This window comes from Zootoca vivipara, chromosome 11, assembly GCF_965207765.1.
Source record: "Zootoca vivipara chromosome 11, rZooViv2.hap1.1, whole genome shotgun sequence".
Taxonomy (NCBI): domain Eukaryota; kingdom Metazoa; phylum Chordata; class Lepidosauria; order Squamata; family Lacertidae; genus Zootoca; species Zootoca vivipara.
Genome location: NC_142594.1, coordinates 43620650 through 43644686, shown reverse-complemented (window position 1 = coordinate 43644686; position 24037 = coordinate 43620650). Strand labels below are relative to the sequence as shown.

General features: G+C 47.0%; 1 protein-coding gene across 2 annotated transcripts in view; it reads right to left on the bottom strand.

Moving 5' to 3' along the window:
• Positions 1 to 23535, bottom strand: part of PITRM1 (pitrilysin metallopeptidase 1) — a 32047-nt gene extending 8512 nt beyond the window's left edge. The window contains exons 1-20 of one of the 2 annotated variants that reach the window (XM_035130378.3): positions 23443 to 23535; positions 20834 to 20942; positions 19557 to 19663; positions 19054 to 19205; positions 17424 to 17538; positions 17230 to 17326; positions 15642 to 15802; positions 14609 to 14735; positions 12801 to 12889; positions 11424 to 11552; positions 10151 to 10264; positions 9870 to 9966; positions 6727 to 6861; positions 6390 to 6528; positions 5753 to 5869; positions 4624 to 4756; positions 2580 to 2700; positions 2113 to 2189; positions 540 to 705; positions 76 to 176 (exon numbers count right to left, since the gene is read on the bottom strand). In XM_035130378.3, the coding sequence (XP_034986269.3) occupies positions 76 to 176; positions 540 to 705; positions 2113 to 2189; positions 2580 to 2700; positions 4624 to 4756; positions 5753 to 5869; positions 6390 to 6528; positions 6727 to 6861; positions 9870 to 9966; positions 10151 to 10264; positions 11424 to 11552; positions 12801 to 12889; positions 14609 to 14735; positions 15642 to 15802; positions 17230 to 17326; positions 17424 to 17538; positions 19054 to 19205; positions 19557 to 19663; positions 20834 to 20942; positions 23443 to 23498 (2342 nt within the window). In that variant the 5' untranslated portion in view covers positions 23499 to 23535. The remainder of the gene's footprint in view (positions 1 to 75; positions 177 to 539; positions 706 to 2112; positions 2190 to 2579; positions 2701 to 4623; positions 4757 to 5752; positions 5870 to 6389; positions 6529 to 6726; positions 6862 to 9869; positions 9967 to 10150; positions 10265 to 11423; positions 11553 to 12800; positions 12890 to 14608; positions 14736 to 15641; positions 15803 to 17229; positions 17327 to 17423; positions 17539 to 19053; positions 19206 to 19556; positions 19664 to 20833; positions 20943 to 23442) is intronic. The other variant, XM_088654256.1, reaches the window with a different exon arrangement.
• Positions 23536 to 24037: the final 502 nt, after the last annotated feature.

The window sequence follows — 24037 nt, the reverse complement described above, 5'->3', positions numbered from 1 at the left end:
AAGCCAGCAAAGGACTTAGAAATCCACTCAGGGCTGGCTTAGGGTCACATCAGGTGAACATTAACAGAGCCTCACCGCATGTTGTCGCTGTTTAAGAGGTATTTCTTGATGCGTGGCAATTTCCGCAGCACTGGCTTAACGTCGGACATTTCTGCAATCCTCTTCATCAATCTCACCTGAACGGAATTGGGGCAGCAGGGAGGAGAGAGGGAATGAAGGGTAAAGCAAAAGCAATGAAAGCCCACCAAGCAGAGCTGAGACCTTAAAATATGTAACTATAAACAACTGGGGCGCCTTCTTCCCCACATATGGCTGCTGGCAATTTCTCCCTTGTTTCAATGTGCTTCTCTAGAAACCTCAGGCAAGAACCCCTGTCAAGAACTGAGACAGCTGTGTACAGGCTACTTGAGAGATTGCTTCAATCTCTGTAGTCGCTGCTTCTAGGCACTAGGCTGGGTAGACAAATCAGACACCTTCATCTAAGCCAGTTCTCCCCTTCTGGAATGATGGAAGCCTTCTCCTCTCGGCTGCCCCCTTACCTGCTCCATGCCGTTAAACATTTCCTGCAGCTCTCCGGCTGGCGTCAGGGTTCTGCTGGCTCTAATCGAGGCGTACATGTGCCCAGAATCGGGAATCCCGTTTGAGAGCTCTTGAGCTGTCATCTTGACTAGAACCTTGAAGTGTTCCTCATCTTCAAAGTGAGGGCTGCAGAAAGTGGAAAGAGGAAGCAGAAAGGCATCAGCTGGGGGGGTGGGGGTGGGAGGATCACAGCAGAAAAGCCCTGAAAGGGCTTAGAAGTAGCCATCACTGAAGACCAACTTCTTCCAGGTATAATTACCAAGAGTTGGGCAAAGAACTTCCAGCTATAACCACCAGCCTGGTCATTCCTCTGGAAGGCCTAGAGTGCTTTTTCAGAGATGCTCTCAGCAGCTGCTCAGTTTTTAGGGCAATTTCATCTTCTGAGCATTCAAGCGGCCTGGCTACTGCGTTCTGCACCAGCCACAGCTTCTAGATTACATATAAAGGCAGCCTAGTTCTGGGCTCAGATAACCCAGCAAGCTATGTTGAATCAAAAGCTTCTCAATTACGCCTTCCAGCTACACCTCCCACACAAGGAGAGCCCTGCTGGATCAGGCCAGCAGCCCATCTATTTCCAGCATCCTGTTTGCCAACCAACTCCCTGTGGGAAGAACACGAGCAGGGACTGAGCATGGCAGCACTCAACCCAGCTGTGATTCCCAGACACTGGTAATCAGGGGGCATACTGCCTCCGACAGGGGCGGCAGTTTGTTCACCCAAGTTTGTTCACATCACGCCGAGTGATGACTGTGTATGACATCTAAAGGCGGCCTTGAAGTGCTTGTGGACTGGGCTCAGAGATTGTTGGCAGAGTACATGCCTTGGATGTGAGAAACTCCAGTTTAAGTCTGTTAAAGGTGAGTATCTCAGGCATTCAGGGAAATGGCAATAATAATAATAATAATAATAATAATAATAATAATAATAATAAATTATTTATACCTCGCCCATCTGGCAGTTTCCCCAGCCACTCTGGATGGCTTCCAACAAAATTATTAAAAATCCCTGAGACTTACAAGGAGGACTGGAAGTCACAGGAGACAACAGGCTGCCCCATGGACCAATGGTCTGCTTCAGTAGAATGAACCTTCTTATATTCATGGAGAATCATGCAGTTGGAAGGGACCACAAGGGTCTTCCAGTCCAACCCCCTGCCCTGCAGGAATCTTTTGCCCAACGTGGGGCTCGAATCCATGACCCTGAGATTAAGAGTCTTATGATCTACTAAGGGAGCGATATTCTTTACTTTTTAAAAAAGTATGTTACCTTGTTATGAATTAAAGGAACAAAATAAACAAACAAAGCCCATGCTTAATCCTGTGCACATTTAGCTATGCACCTATTTCATTTTCAGGGTCTTATAAAATGAATGGCCACGTTTTGGGGGGTGTTATTCTATTTCCTAGTATCTCCAGGGTTTGTGACATGTATCAAAAGCAAGCCATCAGGAAAGCAAACATCTGCAAACAAGAAACTCCCCCACCCAATATAGATCTATATATATATATATATATATATATATATACACAGTACTTGTTGAATATTTCACTCCAGATGTGCATCATGGCAGGCAGATTTCGATCCAGGCAGAGAGAAGAAAAGAGCACACCCTAAAGGAGAAATTCAACAAGAAAACTCAGGTCAGTAGACAAACCAGTAAGAGATCCTCAAATAATTACTTACGGAATAACAGCCATCTGCTCAGTTGTGATTCCCAGACAGTTATTTACTGGGTACAGTGCCTCAGAAACAGGAAGCAGTTTGCTCACACTATGCTAAGTGATGGCCTTGCATGACATCTGAATGCAGCCTGTAAGTGCTTATGGAATGGGCTCTGCATTAGAAGAAGATACAGGAATGGTTGTCAAGTTAAAGCAGCAACATTGCCAGTCATTAATGAGGTTTGCATCTCATCTGCAGCAAGGGAGGCACTCACATCTCTAGCCAACATAAAAGAGCACCAGGCCATGTCGTGACCCCCTACCTGGAGACGGACTTACCTGCTCATACACGTCCAAGTGGGAGTCGTCCACGGTGATATGAGGGCAGACGGAAAGGCCCCCTGTTTTCAGATCTATTTCCTGAGCCTGTTCTCTGTAACTGAGAGCGCCACACCCCATTCTGCAAGAAGGAGAGAGCAAGCAGGGTGTGGACAGCAGCCCAAGCAAAAGCCTGCAGCATTTAATTATCTTCTCTCCTTGCATTTATTTTGCATGTGTCGGAGAAGGGTTTTGGAAGCCGAGCCCTATGAGGAACAGTAGAAAGAGCTGGGAAAGAGTAGCCTGGAGGATGGAAGATCTGAAGATTTAGGCACAAGTCCAATGGCAGCATTCGAGGAGGACATGCCAGGTGTCCTCTTAAAACCTGCCGGCCCAAAACAGCAGCAGAAAGGAAGAGGGGCTGCCGGAGCTTAGAAGCTCCCCATTTCCCTCCCTGCAGCTTCTACAAGTAGCACAGCAGATTTGGGGGGCAGCAACACTAAACCTCAGCAGCCAAGAATGAATTATACCCAGCTCTGCACAATCCCAGGGATGTAGCTCAGCAGCCAAGTCTAGACAGCAACAGCTTTAGGCTTGTTATTTCTGTTATTGGATGTTGTTGAAGTAATCTTGTTGTATTTTTAGTATTGATATGCAGTTTTTTTTTTGGTATGTTACTATATTTCTGCTTCGTTGCTAGTATGAAATGGTTTTGCTACATTGCTATGAAATTGTTACTGTGGTTTTGTTTTGCTATGTTATTATGAGACTGTGGTGTTTTGTTTGAGGTGTTTCTTTGTTGCAAGCCACTTTGAGCATGCAATAAAATGAATGAATGAACGAAGGTTTCAATCCCTGGGCATCTCCAGGCAGAGCTGGGAGAGACCACTACCCGTCAGTGTAAGGGAAGAGGAGGAGGAGGAGGAGGAGGAGGAGGAGGAGGAGGAGGAGGAGGAGGAGGAGAGGAAGTTTGGATTTGATATCCCGCTTTATCACTACCCAAAGGAGTCTCAAAGCTGCTAACTTTCCCTTCCTCCCCCACAACAAACACTCTGTGAGGTGAGTGGGGCTGAGAGACTTCAGAGAAGTGTGACTAGCCCAAGGTCACCCAGCAGCTGCATGTGGAGGAGCGGGGAAGTGAACCCGGTTCACCAGATTATGAGTCTACCGCTTTTACCCACTACACCACACTGGCTCTAGATATAAATTTTACCGTATCCAGCAAGCAGTGGCAAAACCACTGGCCCTCCAGATGTGGCCTGACTGCTGCTTCCATCACCCCTGGCAGCTGATAGGGGCTACACACTTGAAAGGCTGAAGGTAAGCCACCCCAAATGGTACAAGGCACCTTCCTTTAGAACTACAGGATCAAAGAACTGTGACGCTGAAAGGGCCCCAAACGGTCATCTAGTCCAACCCCCTGAAATGCAGGGATCACAGCTGTGTTCCTCTTCTCCCGGGAAATTTGCACCCCAAGTCGCCAGCCCCAGTACCCGAGGGCCTGCCTCACAATTGCTCCGAGAACTGTTTAATAACTTTCTTGGCCAAGGATATACATATTCTGTTCAAGCTCATTACACTATAAAGATAGACTGTAATACCATTAAACGAGCAATAACCACAACATGCATCCCAATAGTTTCCCTGCAAAAAAATTATAATTTGAATTTGGGCCAACTCATCAACCCCAAAAGAAGGGAGAGGGACGAGATAGTGTTCATTAACCACCTTTGCTAGAATGAAGTGTATTGCAGAGATAGCCCATGGGGTTCCCTGCATATGTTCACAGAATCTTAGAATTGTACAGTTGGAAGGGTCCATGAGGGTCATCTATTTCAATCCCCTGCAATGCAGGAATCTTTTGCCCAACTTGGGCCAGAACTCACGACCCTGACATTAAGAGTCTCGTGCTTTACCAACTGAGCTATTCCAACCAAGCTGTTGTAGGAGTATGCATCACATCAGCCTGAGGGAGTACGGTCGGTGGTCAGGACTGATGGGGAGCTGGCAGTCCAACATCTGGAGGAATAATGCCCAAAAGCACAAATAGAAAGCTCCTCCTTACTTGGTGATGACGTTGCAAAAAAGTGGGATGTAAGGCCGGAGCTCCTCCGGAAGAGTGTTCAGACTGGAAACCGCTCTGAAATACACCATGCCATTTGTGGGCTGAGCGCAGTACTGGACCGGGACATCCTCAGCTACAGACAAACGAGAAGAACTCATCAATATATGGTGTCAGAATTGGAGAGTGGAGGGAGCAGTGTTTCAGAAACTAGCCCGGCCTCCTTCGGAAATATAGAGCCACCGTACAATTCAAGCCCAAATCCTCCTCTTGGCTCGTATAAAAGCTCAAGACCCACAGACCCATTCCAAGCTGCCCCACCTCCCAGATTCGATCCCTTACATCTCTAGGTAAGAGTTGGGAGAAACTCCTTCCTGAAACCCCAAAGAGCTGCTACCAGTCAGTGTTGAAAATACTGGACTAGACAGATTTGTGGTCTGACTCAGGAGGAGAGAGTTTCCTCGGGAAACATGGGAAATGGAACGGAGCACCCAGAAAAATGGACTGGCTGGCTGCAACCCTGGACAGGAGCACTCACTGTGCGATGTTACGCAAGCTCCTTTAAGACACGTGCTAAAACCTCCCTGTCCCACCCCAGTCTATCTGGATGCAAAAATCAGTTATGTATACATGACTTTAAATTGCAGTAATTTTATCTGTATTGTACTAGTTACAGGTAGGGAGCCGTGTTGGTCTGACGTAGTCGAAACGAAATAAAAAAATTCCTTCCAGTAGCACCTTAGAAACTAACTAAGTTTGTCATTGGTATGAGTTTTCGTGTGCATGCACATAAAAGCTCATACCAATGACAAACTTAGTTGGTCTCTAAGGTGCTACTGGAAGGAACTTTTTTATTTTATCTGTACGTTATTGTTAATTATTTTACTGTCTAGAGACTTTGTGATTAGGCTATTTATAAATTTTACCATATCCTGCAAGCATTATGTTGCAGAGCCCTCTCATACTAAACTGAAACCTGCCTGCATTTCCACCTAGGAAGGAACCCAGAGTGGCGTCACCAGCCTGTATCTCTGAGAAAGCGCTGCTATTCCAACACAAGGCTAACTACGTTCACAGGCTCTACATTTTCTGTTTCGTAACAGAACATCAGCATTGAGCAACTCGGTCTTACCTGTGCGTGAAGTCTCCAGCTCAGTAAACACAATCCTAGGCTCGATATCCGAGACCTTCAGAGCCGGGAGGCAAGATGTGTCTTGAGGCTTGCTTTGCAGATCAAGCAGTTCCAACCCTAGAAGGAAAAGTGGAACATCGGTCAGCGGTTCTGACAAAAACTACCCAACAGGGATTCAGGTTCAGCGGCAACAGTAGGGATTTGACAAGGTTCTCCTGGGAATTTAATGAATTTTCTTCCCAGACAGCTCCTGGTGGTTTTTAAAGTCAAGTCCCCTGCTGCCAAATTTTGCAGAGGCAGTGGAATACAAAGGGATGGGGAAATCTTCCCTCGCTTATTTATTTCTTTTTCATTTTTTATACTGCCTTTCATTGAGGGCCACAGGGTGGTTCACAAATAAAAACACAAAAAGTCCCGTTTTCAAAGTGCGCATTGACCACAAATGCGAAACCGCAATGAATGTGGTTTAAATTCTGTTATCTTTTAATGCAGAAATGGGGGAACAAGAAGTGTGCAGAGATCAACCACCAACTCAAGCTGTAGCTTATTCACATCCTCTGTCTGTCTGTCTGTCTGTCTGTCCATCCCTCCATCCACATAAACATAAGAGAGTCAAAGCAGGCAGAAAAAGGCCCACCTTTTTCATATGTCTGCTTCTTCTCTTCTTCAGAAAGAGCCTCAAGTTTTTCTTTCAGCTTTGCCGCTTCCATCGAGGTTTGCTTCTCATAGAAAGCCCCGTCTGGACTCATCGACAGCGTCAGCCTATGGGGGTTACCCTTGTTGCCCATCGAAGAAAATAGAAAATGGAGTGCCCATCAATGCAAAGAACAGCCTGCTATTTTAAGATCTATCCTGGCCATCATGGGAGAGGGGTGTTCTTTAGCCTGGGGCACTTGGCTGACCACTGTCAAGAGAATAGGGTGCTGGATGTGATGGACTTTTGCAAGCCCCCTGTCCCTGTAACTGGTCCTTACCTTAAAGTACTGCTTCATCTTTTTCTGAAGGAACTGGGGGTCCTCCTTAAGGCACTGCTTGAACCGAGCCACTTTCTCAGCAATCTTTAGGAGGTCAACGGGGTCTCCTTCGTGGTTCCAACAGGAGGCGATATACTTGAGGGATGAGACGAGGCGAGGAATTAGAAGCCAGCCATGGAAGACAGGAGGACTGCTACTCAGAGCAACCCTTGAAGAAGCGGCCATTTTGCCGTCTACACCTGCAGGTGCATCTGCTTGTGGAGCCCAACTTACAGGCCAGGCAAACACCCAAATGGTAGGCCACAGACCAGGCTCTGTTGAATTGCAGTAGAAATTGGAGTTCTTGGTAAAGTCCAGAAATAAACAGTAAATTGCAAGAACTCAGGCCAGAAGAAAAATGGATTTCAAATAAATCTTCACAAGGTTTTATTTGTGTGACTAGTGGTTTTCAGCCCTTTCAATAACGGGCGCTAGAATCCTGGGGTTCGGAGAAGCGCTTGCGCAGCGCTTCTCCGAACCCTGGGACCTGTCCTTGCTGTCGGTGGCAGGGGGACAGGAACGGAGGAGGAGAAAGCGCTGCTTTCTCCTCCTCCGTTCCTCTCCCGCAGCCGCCGACAGGAAGCAGACATCCCAGGGTTCGGAGAAGCGCTTGCGCAGCGCTTCTCCGAACCCTGGGACCCGTCCTTGCTGTCGGCGGCAGGGGGACAGGAACAGAGGAGCGCTTTCTCCTCCTCCGTTTCTCTCCCGCAGCCGCCGACAGGAAGCAGACATCCCAGGGTTCGGAGAAGCGCTTGCGCAGCGCTTCTCCGAACCCTGGGACCCGTCCTTGCTGTCGGCGGCAGGGGGACAGGAACGGAGGAGGAGAAAGCGCTGCTTTCTCCTCCTCCGTTCCTCTCCCGCAGCCGCCGACAGGAATCAGACATCCCAGGGTTAGGAGAAGCGCTTGCGCAGCGCTTCTCCGAACCCTGGGACCCGTCCTTGCTGTCGGCGGCAGGGGGACAGGAACGGAGGAGGAGAAAGCGCTGCTTTCTCCTTCTCCGTTCCTCTCCCGCAGCCGCCGACAGGAAGCAGACATCCCAGGGTTCGGAGAAGCGCTTGCGCAGCGCTTCTCCGAACCCTGGGACCCGTCCTTGCTGTCGGCGGCAGGGGGACAGGAACGGAGGAGAAGAAAGCTTTGCTTTCTCCTCCTTCCTTCCTCTCCCCCAGCCGCCGACAGGAAGGACGCGCGCACTCTCCCCCCCCCCGCCTCCTCCAACCGCCGCTCCTCACGGCCAGGGAGGGTTGCGAGGAGGCCTTCGCCGGCCTCCACCCTCGCTTCCCTGATGTGCCCTGCAGTGAGGCGGTGTCCGGCGGGAGCGGCGGTTGGAGGAGGCAGTGGGGGGAGAGTGCACGCGCAGTTTCTGCTGTCCAATCCCTGTATCCCTGGGGCACATGCGCAGTGACCCAGGGACACACGGGACAACTGGACGCAGGGACAACTTGGACATTATTATATAGGATGAGGAGTTCAAGTAGGAGTCAATCCCAGTATTGAAGGCAAATAAAGATAAATTACAGTAAAAATCAGGACAAGGACCTGTTTCGACAATTCTTCGTCAGCATAGATTCACAGGTCAGAGTGTACCAAGTCTGTTTGCCTAGGCTCTGCATGAGGAGAATGAGCCGTAGTACACTCACAGGACTTGAATGCACCGGTCCAGTATCCACAGTTAAAAAGAACTTGAGTGTTTTGGAAGACCTCTGCCTCAGGCTTTGCACAGCCTCTGTCATTTGAAGCAGGAACAAAGCCTGACGTGGCAGAAGAAGGTTTGTCCATCTATCCTAGTTCTGTCTACTCTAAGCAGCAGTGGCTCTCCAGAGGCAGAGAAAGGTCTTTCCCACCACCGCCTGCAGAATGGTTTAACTGGAGATGCCATGGGTTGAATCTGGGACCTTTTGCATGCAAAAGCATGTTCTCTCTACCCCTGGTTTCCACTTGACCTGCCCTCCAAAAAGGTACTGAGCTCAGGTCTAAGGGTGTAAGGTAGCACTGTCTTGCAGCTATCCAAACTTTATTTTGAAGCGGTAGAGCCCCCTAACAGAGGCTGTTCCAGAACAAAAAGACAAAAAAAATTAAAAAAAATTCATGAACATATGTAACATATAGAAGAAAAGGAAAATGCATAACCAGGGTGGATAAAAATCAATGATATTTAAAAAATAAATAAAATCAGATTTTGTTTATTTAAACCGATTTTTTAAAAATAATATTTTTTATTTATATCTGTTGTTGTTGTTTTTTAAATCGATTTTTAAAATAAAATGCTTTTGGAGGAAACATCTTTCTAGTTTTCCGTTTTCAGTGAGTTACATTATAGTCCAAAAGCTATTCATCAAGAAATAAGGATTTGTTTTAAGCTTTTCATGTGTGCTAAAACTCAGTCTAAGTTGTTGTTGTTTCAAAGTTTAACTACACCAGTTAACAAACATGGATACATATGCTATAATGTTATTGCTTTAGTTAAATAAATTGTTTAAATTGTTATTAAGGAAATGATTATTTTTATCCTTCCAATAAAGTACAGCAGAAAAGTTGTCCAAATATAAGGTATAATTTCATAATTATCTGTCTTATGTATTTCTAATAGTATAACCAAATCAGTAATTTTTGATATACCTGTAACTGTAAAAACTACTCTGAAAATTTATTATTCTATAAATGAAACCTTCATCAGGTTGTATTAAGAGGATGCCAGCATGGTGGAACCTTTCTGTAAAAAATTATTTGAATCAAGTCTTACTGACTAGTGATTTAATGGTGATTTAAATCGATTTGATTTAAATCAAATCCACCCTGCGCATAACCAAAGCAATACCAATGCCAATGAGCGCAGCAGTGGAAATCTGACGAAAAGATGATTTAGTTTAAAAAGCAATGGCAAAATGGAACTCTGGGCGTGATTATCCTGAATATGGAAGGTTGACTTTAAAAGCTAACTGGGCTTGGAACTGGAGAAATGCTGCCATTTCTCCCCTGTGATCAACCCATTTCCTACCCCATTACACAGGAATATGATCAATGTATTACCAGGGTATTGTTAGGAAATGCCGTTAACTCAAGAGGAGACAAGCTATGGACCCATCACTGGGGAAACAGCACTTACTGAAGTCAAAGCAAGTCCAAAGCTAGTTGACTGATGCTTCATCTGGATTTCAATCTTGTGAAGCAGGGCTTCAATCCTTTCTTCCTCAAACCCATTCCTTGGGAGAAAACAAGCAAGCAAGCGGACAGTGAATATTGCTCTAAAAGCACACATGGAAGGCAGACTTCCACTCCCATGGAAACATTAAAAAACAGGGAAGAAAGAAAGACTCACACAATGACTGACACACTCCCCAGCCACTACAAAACAAAACAAAACAACCCCACACCGCTTTTACTTACTCAATAACTTCATCAATAGTCCTGGAAATAATTTGTTTCACAGCCTCAATGTTCTCTTCGGCGATCCCTTGAAGGCCAACGCTGAAATAAGCCTCTCTCGTGGAGCCGTTAAACCTGTAGAACACAGAAAACAAAGATTAAAAAATGGCTTGACTGCTCACGGCAGGGGTGGGGGGACATTTTGCAATTCAAGGGCCACATCCTTTTAATTATAGCAGAAGAACAGAATTATATGCAGAAGAACAGCAGAGCCCAGACAGGGTGCATAAAAGGCAACAACAGCAAGGATACAAACACAGGCAAACAGCCCATTCGCCAGAAGGAAGCTATAACACAAAGCTATGGATGAAGACTAGTTCTAAATTTTATCCATGAAATTACAGCACAGTGGTACCTCGACTTACGAACAACTCAACAACCGAATTTTTCGACTTACGAATGGGGCAAATGGCCCCACGCTTACGAATGTCTCGACATCCGAAAGGAAACCGCGGCGGTTTTAGATAGGGATTTTTAGATTTACAAATTTTTAGATAGGGTTGCTTCGACTTACGAATTTTTCCGTTCCCAATGCATTCCTACAGGAAATTGCGTTTCCAATGGCGCTTTTCGACTTACGATTTTTTTTGACCTACGAAGGTGCCTTCGGAACGGATTAAATTCGTAAGTCAAGGCACCACTGTACAGGAAATTTGCAACTGACACACATTTAACTTGAGCGCATTCAGCTTTATGCACTTGGCAAAAACGTTTAAAAAAATTAAAAAGGGGGGTGGGCATCCGGGAAAGACTTTGGCAGCCCCATCCGCCACTGAACCCCTCCTGGAACGCAACCCCAAATTGAGAGTTGCCTACAGTTGTGTGTTTTCACTTACTAGGCTGGTCTTGGCCTGAACTCTTTTCTCCCCCTCAAAGTCAAATCAGGGAACAGCACTGTGAAATATTTCATTTGTGTCAGCCTAGTGTGACTGGCCCGAAGTCACTCTGTAAACTTCATGGCATGAGTGGGGATTTGAACCCGGGTCTTCCGGATCCTAGTTCGATCATAACATCACATTGGCTTATTGCAACCTTACTTTATGCCACTTATAAGTTACAGTGTTAAGCAGTATATAAAATGGTTGGGTGGAATGGGGGGGGGGGTGAAATAAAGAGCAAAGTGTGGTTTGCCCCTTACTTTAAATGCCCAACCTGAGTAATTTAATTAAAAAACAATTTGAACTAAAGGTGTGGGGCAAAGTCCTACACTGCTGCACGCGGCCAACGCACTTACCCAACATCTGGCGAAAAATCTGAACCCAGACCAGCCTCGATTAAAGCTTTATAAAAGGGGGAATTGGGGCCACCAACCAACAGCGAAGACAACAAGTTCAGCGTGAAGGATTCGAAATTATCTGTAATGCTAAAAAGAGAAAAAGTTTACAATAGTACCGTGGGATTCAGCATATAAAGGACAACGACGGCAGTTAAGGACCAAACCAAAACCTGAATCCAGGTGCAGAGTTACACAAGGCTGGTCAAGTTATTCTGGCAAACAATGCGGAAAATGGGAGAGATTCTTCTGCAACATTTTTATAGGTTCCAGAAACATTCTTAGTAGCTGTGGATTATAGACAGGAAGCTCTATAGATTACGTGCCGCTCCTCACATTTGTTGTCATAAAAATACGAAATCAATAAAAGAAAATGGCCAAATAACTTGCCCTTTCATGACTCCTGAAATCTACCCCAACAGAAGGCTGACTGAGCTACCTTATCAGGCTGTGGTAAGTGCTATAACAAAGTAACATGTGTGAATCACTTTGAACCTTCTAAAATGCTAATTGTGAAGGATTCTACTGGAAATTCCACTGTGTCCAGCGCTGAGTTAGCTGTGGGTTCACGAAACATTATGAGGGTGGGAAAGTCGCAATGGTGCCACAAGCCTATAGCTTTTCTTTTTTGCCCAAAGTTATTTGCAAAGAAAGCCAAAATCACCAAAATCTACACTACCGGCATAGGCGATTTCTGCCCAGACACTGCTTAAAGGGGCTGAGTACCGGCTACGTCCAGAAAATTCTGGACGTATGGCAACTGTTCAGCCATATTCTGCAAATGTGCAATCCCAGCTCATCATGTAACTGTACATTTTATAACTGCAGGGATGTAACCTTCTTGGCTTTTATCTGTCAGAGGACTGACAACACGGCAAAAGACAGCAGCGCCCCCTGGTGACAGCTCCACAGCACTACTCAAAGCCTAGCGATGTTCTATCAGTCATATACTGCCCACCAATAAGCCTTAATTCAGGATTGTTGTTGGGAGACAATGGCACTGCCCCAAGCTTTTGGGAGATGGGCAGACTGCTTTATAATGTAATAAAGATATGGAAGTTAGCCCTCTGGAAAAACAACAATAACCACTGCACCGCTTTCTCAGCTAAGCCTTGCTGAAAATATGGGGGGGGGGGGTAGGGAGCCAGGATCCCAAGGGACAAGGCTAAGCATCAACAAACTAGTCATTTTATGCTTCTGGTGCCTGGAGTCAATATGCACTAAGCACAACTGGAGAAGGCAGAGATGATGGGAACCCAATGCAATGCATTTCAAGGTTCCCTGTTCAGCAGGGGACGGCCAGCTGTTTGAAACTCATCCATTTCCCGTTCCACGTACTCTGCTAGGAGGTAGCTGACGCTGACCATCGTCTGCTTCTTGGAGTCTGCAGCAAGCGAATCAGTCCCACAGGACACATGGTGTTCCCTCTGCAAAAGAGAAACCGATGATTTGAGAAGGAAGGGGAATGTAGCCCTCTCTTTCTCTCACTGCCTCCAATATATGGAAGCACTAGAGTCAAGCCCACTGGCAAGGGACGCCTGAGAGTGAGATGCTGTAGCTGAGCATGTGCAACCTTACACTGAATCAGACCATCGGACATTAGAAGAGCCTGCTGGATCAGGCCTCGGCCCACTATACCTGAAGGAGCGTCTCCAACCCCATTGTTCAGCCCAGACACTGAGGTCCAGCTCCGAGGGCCTTCTGGCGGTTCCCTCACTGCGAGAAGCCAATTTACAGGGAACCAGGCCTTCTCAGTAGTGGCACCCACCCTGTGGAATGCCCCCCCCATCAGATGTCAAGGAAATAAACAACTATCTGACTTTTAGAAAACATCTGAAGGCAGCCCTGTTTAGGGAAGTTTTTAGCGTTTGTTGCTTTATCGTGTTTTTAGTACAGTGGTGCCTCGACTTAAGAATTTAATCAAATTCGTAAGTCGAAGCAACCCCATCTGAAAATTTGTAAGTTGAAAAAACCCTATCTAAAACCGCCGTGGTTTCCGTTCGGATGTCGAGAAATTTGTAAGCGTGCTGGCCATTTGCCCCATTCGTAAGTCGGAAAATTCGGTTGTCGAGTCGTTCCTAAGTCGAGGTACCACTGTATTCTGTTGGGAGCCGCCCAGAGTGGCTGGGGAAACCCAGCCAGATGGGAGAGGTATACGTAATAAATTATTACATCTAGTCCAGCATCCTGTTCTTCAACCAGGTGGAAAACCCAAGGAGCAGTACCCTCCCCGCCTGTGGTTTCCAGGTATTCGCAAGCCTCCAACTGTACAAGAAGAGAATCACCCAGCACAGTCTAGGCTTGACTGGCTGTGGATCCCCAAAGTCTCAGGTAAGGATCTTTTCCAGCCCTGCTTCCCCAAGACGTATTCACTGAAGACAGCAGTCTTTCAGAGCATTTGCACTGCGTGCAGAAGGTCAGAGGTTCAGTCAACCAAACAGGCATCGTCAGGCTCCGGCCTGAAGCACTGAAGAGTTGCTGCCAAACAGTGTGGACAATTCTGAGCTACGTGGACCAATGGTGTGACTCAGTCAGTGCAAAGAAATTGCCCATGAACCTAGCCTCTTCCACCCGAGGTAAAACAGGCAGCTAAAACAAATAGGCAGGGCCTTCTCTGCAGTGGGGCCCATACTGTGCAACTCCCTCCCCTATGCATACCTGACTGGTGCTTATAACCTTAATTAAACACTGTACAAGGCCCTTGATCATGTGGCTGCACAACCCTAGATATTATCTCTTTTTCTTGTGTGTTGTTATTATGCTATTGTATTTAGGTTTTAAAAGAAAAAAAAGGGAACATCCCTATGCATTTGTGGGAAATATGGCATGTAAACAAACTGAACTGCGGCTAAACGTTTCCTAGACATTTTTCCACATTCAAAATGTACCAGAAAAGCCACATTGATACGGTGGGAGGAGATGAAAAAGCCAGGCAGATTTTCATCTTTCCTCAATCAGGAACTATTCACAAGATAACCAGAAGCCACACTTGACTTGACTGTGGCTGTTACGGTCATCCCTGCTAAACATTTAGGCTGGAAAGTGTCGTATTGGAAACGACCAAGGACAAAACGGCCTCTGTGTGGGTCTCAAGAGTCACCTATGGAAACCCAGAGTAGAAATCTTGTTGTCAATGACATACTCACAGGCTTATCCCAGAGCTGTTGTGTTGGGACTGCAGTGTTCGGCTCAATTTTCTGGAATTTACTCAGGGCATCCTTGTGGATCTGTTCCAAGTGTTGTTCCAGTGGGAAGTTACCGTAAGTGAAGAACCTGGAATTTTATTTTTTTATTATATACTACTATTAATAGGCAAAATAAGGTTGCACATTCAAAAGCCTGGATCCCAAAACTCCCATTTGCACATACAGATGCCGCAAGATTTATGTTCCACGTTTTAGACCAGCTGTCTTCTACTGGTCGAGCCCAAAGGCCCATCTCTGACTCACAGAGGTTGGAGGACCATCTGCTATGTAAGACCTAGCTGAGATTCCTGCTTTGTAGGGGGTTGGACTAGATGACTCTTGGGGGTCCCTCCTAACTCTACAATTCTATGATGCTGTTATTCTGCAGATCTTTCACTTCTGATTTATACTTTACCAATGCTAATGATGCACATCATTAATCCTAAAATGACAATTCACGGAGGAGTATACCTCAGCATCGCTCCTAAGCGAAAAGCAATTATTTCTACACTTCATCTTAGTCGAAAGGCTGAGAAGCTGCTGAAAACCAGTGATTTTTGCATTCTTGGAGAAGTCTAGAAAGCCATAGAAAAATAGGCTGGGAAGAGAACGGAGAATGAACAAGACCTCCCTTACTAGAGGCACAGAGATAGGAAGTTGGGGCATGTGGTTGGGCAGAAACACATACCTTATTTTTTAAAAATGGCTCATTCCTTTCTCCAGCCACAATGAAGCACTCATAGAAAGTGATTAACTGAGTGTCTCATCAGAGGAAGGCAGCTTTGGCCTAGTCAGCCTTAGCCAGAATCCAACATGGCAGAACAATTCTGCTGAGCCCCACCTGGGGTAACCTCAGGCCCTTAAAACTCCCTGGGTCATTTGCACAGGACTGATGTCCTGGCTCCCAAACAGAGTTGAAGCTGCATTAGCTGTGTTGGGCAGACCCGGGATTATTACAAAGCGCTCCTTTCCCTTTCAGGCGCACCCGTCTCACCTTGCATTACTAGGGTGGTAATGTGTGGCGTGGAATTGCTTCAGCTGTTCCCAGGAAAGATCGGGGATCTTCAGTGGGTCGCCGCCGGACACAACTGCGTACGTGTGGTCGGGGAGAATCTTGTTCTGAAGGTGCTGGGAGAACACTCTCTCGTTGTCTGTCTTAAAAGAAATCGCTTAGGTAGGAGTAAAAAAGCTTCAGCAAAACTCACCTGCAACAACCACTGCTACTTCAGGGAGGATGCCAGGTAATAGCCAGAGTTTTCCTGGAGAACCCAGTAATCCCCAGAAGACAGGAAAACAGTGGAAGGAATCACAAAACTGTAGAGTTGAATGGGTTCCTGAGGGTCATCTAGTCCAACCCCGTTCTTAACGAAGACTCAGGGTGGAGTTAAGAGTGCATGTGGCCCTCAGCAAGTTTCCCAGGAAGGACAGTGGCCCTCAGGCTGAGGAGGTTTCCCCATTTCAGCGTTAAATTGTGGAAAAATATATAGATTGATAGGAAAGGACTGATTTATGCTGCGAACGCACTGAAGCATGTGATGAGTGTTGCTGGCTTATCATGGTTTGTTGCGAAGAACCATCATGCTGGTACGCACTACCTGATCATTCCTGAGTTACTCTTCTGACATGAGAAAGAACAATTGATCTTACCTGAAGTGTAGTTAGGAGTGGCTCCAGCATCCCATGATGTAAATGGCTGCTCTCTACAAGCATGGGTGACCACCCAGACTTAAACGATGGTTTGTTGACGGCTTACAAAACCTGGCTTGTTAGGGATTCAGGATCCTGTATTTGGGCCTCACAGGAAGCTGAGCTAAAGTGTGGATTCTTGGTTTGTTTCCCCAGCTCATGCCAGGGAGAAGCCAGATTGATGGAGCTGTGTGCACTAATCTACTGCTTGTTTAACAATAAACCAGAGTTAGCTAGAGACACTGGTTTAGTACAAATACAGCCAATAGCTCAATTGGACATCATGATGGTGACGACGATGATTTTATTATTATTTATACCCCGCCCATCTGGCTGGGTTTCCCCAGCCACTCTAGGCAGCTTACAGCACATAAAAAATTGTAAAATATTTTGCTATATTATGTTATGTGATATATATATATATATGCGCTGTATAAATATACAAGGCTCATCCACACTTCTGCATGTGCTGTGCCTAGAAAGCACATGTCCTGGCAGTTTTCCCCTTGCCCCACTCCTTTCCAACGGAAAACCAGCTCTTTAGTGATATATCAGAACAAATGGTAATCTGGGGAAAACCCAAATTCCTGTTAGCTCTGATTGAGCACTAAAGAGCAGTTTCTTTTCCAGGAGGGTGATGGAAGCAGCAGAACCAAGGGAAGTGTGGATAAGCCAGTCTGCATATACATATGCCAAAACATGGTTAGGAGAGCTTAACTATGAATGTCTGCTGCTGGGAATCACAAGTAGAGAGTGCGCTCTTGCATTCAGGTCTAGTGTGTGGGCTTCCATAAGCATCAGGTTGGCCACTGACAGTACAAGATGCTGGACTTAGATGGTCCAGCAGGAGTCTTCTTACGTTCTTAAAATAAAACGTTTTTTAAAAAGGAACTTACAAACGCTCCCTTCATCTCATTGAAGACAACTCCTTTGAAGACTACGGGCGTCTGAGGGTCTGCTGGATTCTCATGTTCTAATCTCCAGCCTTCCTGCCTGTGCAAGATTAAGACATGCAACACAGGGGGGTCAACACACCTTCGGGCAGCACCACCACATGTGTGTATATGTGCCCCAAACATGAAAGTCTTACCAGAAGTCAAGGTGTCTCAAACAAGGGAAAAACACTGCATCCAGGTATACAGACAGAAGGTTCTGAAAATCTTTGGGATTTTGGGTGGAAAACGGGTAGAGAGTATAGTCGCTAGCTGTGGGGAAAGGGAGCAAAATAAATATCAAGGCTTTAGTGAGGGTGTCCCAGGGACAATGGGATTTTGTGGTTCTCCCTTTCCAGGAGGGAGGCCTGCCCTCTGAAGCCCCTTCCTAGCCAGGATTGCTGCTGTATCCCCCTCCTCTGTTGCAATTCTGAGAAGGGTGTATGTTCTAGGGTGAGGCTTTAGATCAGGCATTCCCAAACTGCGGCCCTCCAGATGTTTTGGCATACAACTCCCATGATCCCTAGCTAACAGGACCAGTGGTCAGGATGTTGGGAATTGTGGTCCAAAACATCTGGAGGGCCAGAGTTTGGGGATGCCTGCTTTAGATCCACTGGATCCATGCTCCCAGGTTGGACAGGAGATGGTGGGGCTTTTGCTAACCCTTTGCTCTAATAGTCTTGCTCATCTTGTTTATAAACAGAGCCCCTCTCAGATATTATAGTTAACAGATCAGGGTGGCAGAGTGTTTTTTTGTAACTTGCTCCCCAAGACCACATGATTCCATGGCTATCTACATCGAAAGCTGCCTTACACAGAGTTGCAGCCTTCCTCCAGTTACCCCTCTACCATTTGCAACGAATGGGAGGGGCTCTTCACGATCTCCAGCTCAAAGACTTTTTTAACTGCAGATGCCAAGGGTTAAACCCAGAAGTTTCTGCTTGCAAACGATATATTTTGCCCCACCCTTGAACCAAACAGGGTGGGCACATTATCAAGGGCAGCAATCGTCCTCAGATCTGAGCCAGACATTAAGCGGAAAGTTCTGCAGAAGCTTCCCAGCACTGCATTCTCGTCTCCTTTTTCCAAGTCAGTTTTCTTTCCATCAGTAAACATACAAGAAGCATGGATTGATGAGGACCTTGGGGGCAGGGGCTACCTTGCCGACATCCCAAATGGGCTATGCATCAAAATGGGGCTGCAGTTTGCATTTTTCCAAGGTCTCAACGCAACATGCAGAACTCCCAATTGCTTCTTAAGAAAGCAATTCTTCTTAAGGCCCCTTCCACATATGTGAACCAGTTCTACAGCAATTGACATGCAGCTGAGGCCTGCAATAAAATGTTGCTGCATTTCCTCCTGCCTAAAGGGAGTTTAACATTCCAGGAACATTCCAAGCTAGGCGCTTCATTCTTCCCCCTCCCTACCATGTTATTTTCCAACTGTAACTATACATTCAATATCTGCAGAGCATGCTCAGTCCTGATTTGAAGATTTTGTGGCTTTTTTACCACCTTAAGTTTTCTTTTCTTTATTTTTGTTCTCGTGCAATCACAAACACACACACACACACACACACACACACACACACACACACACACTGCCCTAAGCATGCATTTGCCTCCCCTCTCATTTTTCGGCAGCCTTGGTTTGGGCTACCGTCCTGTCGGCACTCTCCACTCAAGTTTGGAATTGGAAGGAGCGACAGGCACCATAGATTTCATCGCATGAGTAAGTTGCCGTTTGCACGGGGAAAACGCAAGAGGCTGTTTGTTCCCATTTGCTCACCTGTAAAGGCATTCATGAACGTGGAGAGTGACCTGTTAAGCATTTTGAAGAAAGGATCTCGGACAGGATACTTCTGCGAACCACAAAGCACAGTGTGTTCAAGGATATGGGGGACGCCTGTACTGTCCATTGGAGTGGTACGGAATTGAACACTGTAAGGTGATCAGGAAAACGTTGGAGAGGTTAGAATACGGAAGAAAAACATCACCGTACTGTACACATAAAAATAATTTGTTATTTCTATAATGCTGGACCCCAGATTCCCCCTCCTTTTTGTGGGAGCTGCATTCTCAGTGGCACCTTAAGAAGGAAGGAGTAGAAACTCAAAATTCTTATACTGAGCTTCCAGGGACCTTTCACACAAATTGATGGCAGAGGGCTCTCTGATGCACCTGGGAGGGTCTCGGAACATACCTGCAAGCCCTAAAGGGCACCCCCGTGAAGTCACGATTCTATCCCCATCCCTAGTGAGACTTGTCAAACCCTGATCCCAACACACCTACCTGAAGAGATTGTTGGAATCCTCTCTTGCCACATGCAAATACTTGGCACCTGTCTGATCATGGCTCAGGTTGACAGTAGTTAAGAATAACTCGGGTACAGCTGTCACCTACGGTGGGCAAGCAAGCACACGCACACCTTTTGGTTAATACAAATGGCCGCAATCGTTTTTATTATCGTTAAGCTATTTGACGCACACCAACAATGATCTCAGAAGTTGAACAATGCACAAATAAATAAAGGCAAAGGCAAAGCTTCAGGGCCTCTCTAGTGAGCACAAGCTATTCTACCAAGTTGCCTGGGCACAATTCTTATAGAATGCAGGCAGGCAGTTAAGCACCAAGCAAAAAAAAGAAGGAAAGGTAAAAGAGGGATTAGATAAGAGGCGTATGAAATAACACATGGTGTGTAGAACGTGGATACAGATAATTTATTCTCCCTCTCATAATATTAAGAGCCTGGAGTCACAGAATCAAAAACATGTAGGTACCGTGAAGGTCATCTAGTCCAACCCCGTGCAATGCAGGAACCTTTCATCCAATGTGCTGCTCGAACCCAGAACCTTGAGATTAAGAGTCTCATGCTATCCCTCCTATACCCAATGCTAGTAATTCTCAGGAGCAGGCACAGTGAAATCAATGGACTTAAGCAACCTCTCCATTGTTTTCAGCGGGTCCTACTCTGAGCAGCACCCAGCATTGGTTATCGCCCAAAGCAGCCGTATGGCAAGAAGATTCGGGACAGACAAGCGGATGTGCTTCTGCTGTCACACAGTGCACAGCTTGAACTACGGAATTTGCTACCGCAAAATGCAGTCATGTCCGCCAGCTTTAAAGGGAGATTATATGGGAAATATATGGAGGGTGAGGCGATCCCGGGTTATATATCACCCCAACTAGCAGAGGCAGGATGCCTCTGAACCCCCATTGCTGGGGAACCTTGAGGAGAACGCAACTGCTCTCATGCTTATTTGTGGTCTTGCTACGGCCATCTGGCTGGCCACTGTGAGAACAGAAGGGCTGGACTACATGGGCCTTTCAGTCCGACCCAGTGGGGCTCTCCTTATGCTTTTAGCTGTTTATAAACTGACTGGTTGTGCCCCCAGAATCAGCTGCAAAATGCAGGGTATGCGTTCCTCCACGGAGAAGCTGATGCAGAAAGGCCTTCCAGAGTTTTCAAGCTTTTTTTTTTTACCATCATATAACACCAAATGCACCCCAACTTTCTTGGGAGAAGAGAGCCAAAGAGCCCCGAGCAACCAGGAAGACCAGACAAGTACCTGGTTTACTGTGAATCCATGGAGGCAATCTCCAGTTTTGTACTGCAGTGCCCGTTCGCAGGCAGAAGTACTCTTCCATCTCCAGAGTCTCTGATTAAATGGTCTGAAACTATATACACCACAAAAAAGAAAGGAAGAGGAGAAAGCAAACAATGAGGCTTCCTTTTAAAAATATAATTGGGGTGGGGAACCTCGGGCTCAGGAGCCAATGCATCAAGTTAAGCAAATGCGTGAGCAGAGGGCAGGTGGCACCCATTTATTCAGCTATATAATTAAAACAGCTTAGACTAATAAAAGCACAGGAAAATTGGGGTGTGTGTGTGCTAGGAACCAAATCCTGCAATAAGTACCTATAACTCAATAGCTAGCCAGTGTGGTGTAGTGGTTAAGAGCGGTAGACTAGTAATCTGGGGAACCGGGTTCTCGTCTCCGCTCCTCCACATGCAACTGCTGGGTGACCTTGGGCTAGTCACACTTCTCTGAAGTCTCTCAGCCTCACTCACCTCGCAGAGTGTTTGTTGTGGGGGAGGAAGGGAAAGGAGATTGTTAGCCGCTTTGAGACTCCTTCGGGTAGTGATAAAGCGGGATATCAAATCCAAACTCTTCTTCTTCTTCTTCCCTAGTAGGGTACCTTGATGGGACCCAGGTGGCGCTGTGGGTTAAACCACAGAGCCTAGGGCTTGCTGATCAGAAGGTCGGCGGTTCGAATCCCTGCAATGGGGTGAGCTCCCGTTGCTCGGTCCCAGCTCCTGCCCACCTAGCAGTTCGAAAGCACATCAAAGTGCAAGTAGATAAATAGGGACCGCTCTGGCGGGAAGGTAAACGGCGTTCCCGTGCGCTGCTCTGGTTCGCCAGAAGCAGCTTTGTCACATGACCCGGAAGCTGTCTGTGGACAAACACCGGCTCCCTCGGCCTATAGAGCGAGATGAGCGCCGCAACCCCAGAGTCGGACACGACTGGACCTGATGGTCAGGGGCCCCTTTACCATTACTTTAGTAGGGTACCTTAGTAAAGAAGGCTTTAAAAACTCCCAGTTTCGGAGGAGAAAAATAGAAGCTCCACTGTGCACACACTTCCACACAGCACAGCTCTAACTAGTGGGAGAGTCAACTTAGTTTTAAGAAGGGCAGGCCTAGCCTTCTTTAAAAACACTACTTGACAGGAATGGAGAGTGTTGGTTCAGGACTTAAGAGTCAGAGTTGGAAGGGGCTTTTCTTGAGAACTTGGAGATTATCTACTCCAATGCAGGCTCTCAGTGCGAAACGCAACCACAACACTCCTGCAAATGGATGGCCCAACCTCTGCTCAATCTGCAGGAAGGGAGAGCCCACTATCTCCCAAGGCAGTCTCTTCCATTGTTGAACAGCCCCTTACTAGACATTTCACCTATAAAGTTTAGCTGAAATCTGCTTCCCTCGCACCTTCAGCCCATTTGTTCTAGTCCTGGACTTTGGGAGCACCAGCAAACAGGTGAGATCCTTAACTATATCAATCTTAGCTCAGCCCAAGTGTTATAAGGCAAGGCCTTTATAAATCAAACTATGCAGTCCAGGCTACAGCATAAAACCATTAAGAGTCCTGCTGGATCACACCAAATCTTAGGATAGCAAAACCTGCGGCCTTCCGGTTCTTAGGACTACAACTCCCACCATCCTTGACGGACTGTTTTGCTGGCTGGAGCTGATGGGAGCTGGGGGTTCACAAACATCTAGACAGCCACCCTTGTTCCGGGTGCAATGTCCCGTTTTCCATAGTGGCAAGTCCGATGCCTCCATCCAGGGAGACAACACAGGCAGCGGGGCCTTCCAGCACTGTGGATTCCCAGCATTTTGGTGTTTAGAATCAGAAAGTTGGGGTTCTCACCCCTAAATAAGACCACTGCTCCCAATACTTCACAAAACCCAGCCGCCAAGAATTCCAGGGAGAAATGTGGGACGTTTCACCAGCGCCTTCCACCCAAACCCTCCACCCACAATTCCTCTTTTCTTTTATCAGTCCCAGACCAGCAGCAGAGGAAGTAGGTGTGGCAGCTGGAGAGACAGTTAAGACAAAACAGCCTCCTTCAGAAAAAAAAATGTCAGAAAGCAAGCTTTCATCTATCAGATTTTTCAGAAAGGTTATTTCCCCCCCCCTCTGCTTATGAGTTTTAAGCGGGCAGCGCATGGCAGGAAAAATAGGCTTAAGGTTGGCCAAGCACCTGAGCTACTAAAAACAATAAGTGCTGGGGTCAAAGACAACCATTTAAAAAAAGAAAAACCCTTTCCCCCAGCAGTCCAAATGCAGAAAGTGCATTCTGCACATGTTCAGAGAATCCCTTTACCTCTCACTCTCCAGTAAGAAACTCAAATAATAGAAAAAGGGGGTTTTGAGCGTCGGTTCCCCAGGGGTAACTCCTAACTCCCCCCACTCCCCCCCCAAGCAGTACGACCCATGGAAAAGGATGAGGGAAGCTGCATCCCGATCATTTCTAGGGGATGAAACCCCGGTTCGGAATACGGGGCTTCATAACCGCGGGAGAAAGCTGAGGAGGAGAAGGGGAGCCTCTGAGCACGTGCAGAGTGTTTCTTCGCCCCCACCCCACGATCCGACCAGCGGCGGATGCTGCTCACCGGCCGGGACCCGTCCGCGCCAGCCGCCGCCCCGCCGCGCAGAACCGGCCCCACATGGCGCAGCGCGACCTCCCCGGCGGCCCCCGCGGAAGCGAACGGAAGAGGCGGTCGCGCTGCCAGGGACGCCCCCACCCCCGCGGAGCGCATGCGCGGGCCCTTTTCGCGACGGGGGCGGGGCGGCTACCAGGCGGGCGCTAACTCCGCCCCTGGGGCGGGACCTCTTGGGCGACGGGGCTGCGGAGCTCCGCCCCTTTCCCTAGCGAGGGTGCTTCCCCGCCCGCTCGTCTACCTCGGGAAGTTTTGCTACGGGGGCGATTCAGTCCTGCCTCCTGCGCTTCCTGGGAGCTGCTATATACGTATGCCCTCCCTTTAAAGGGAATTGGGAGTTGTAATTTGTTCAGGATTCTGGGAACTGTAGTTTTTTGGGGGAGGCGAAAGTACACCTCCCAGGATTCATTTGCGCTAGGTGGGTGCAGGTGCCGGATTTATGTACTGTATGAGCTAAACAAGCTATAGCTTAGAGCCCCACTCCCTTGGGGGCCCCAAAAATTTTAAATGAAAAAAACAACAACTGGATGTACATTTCCAAAATATA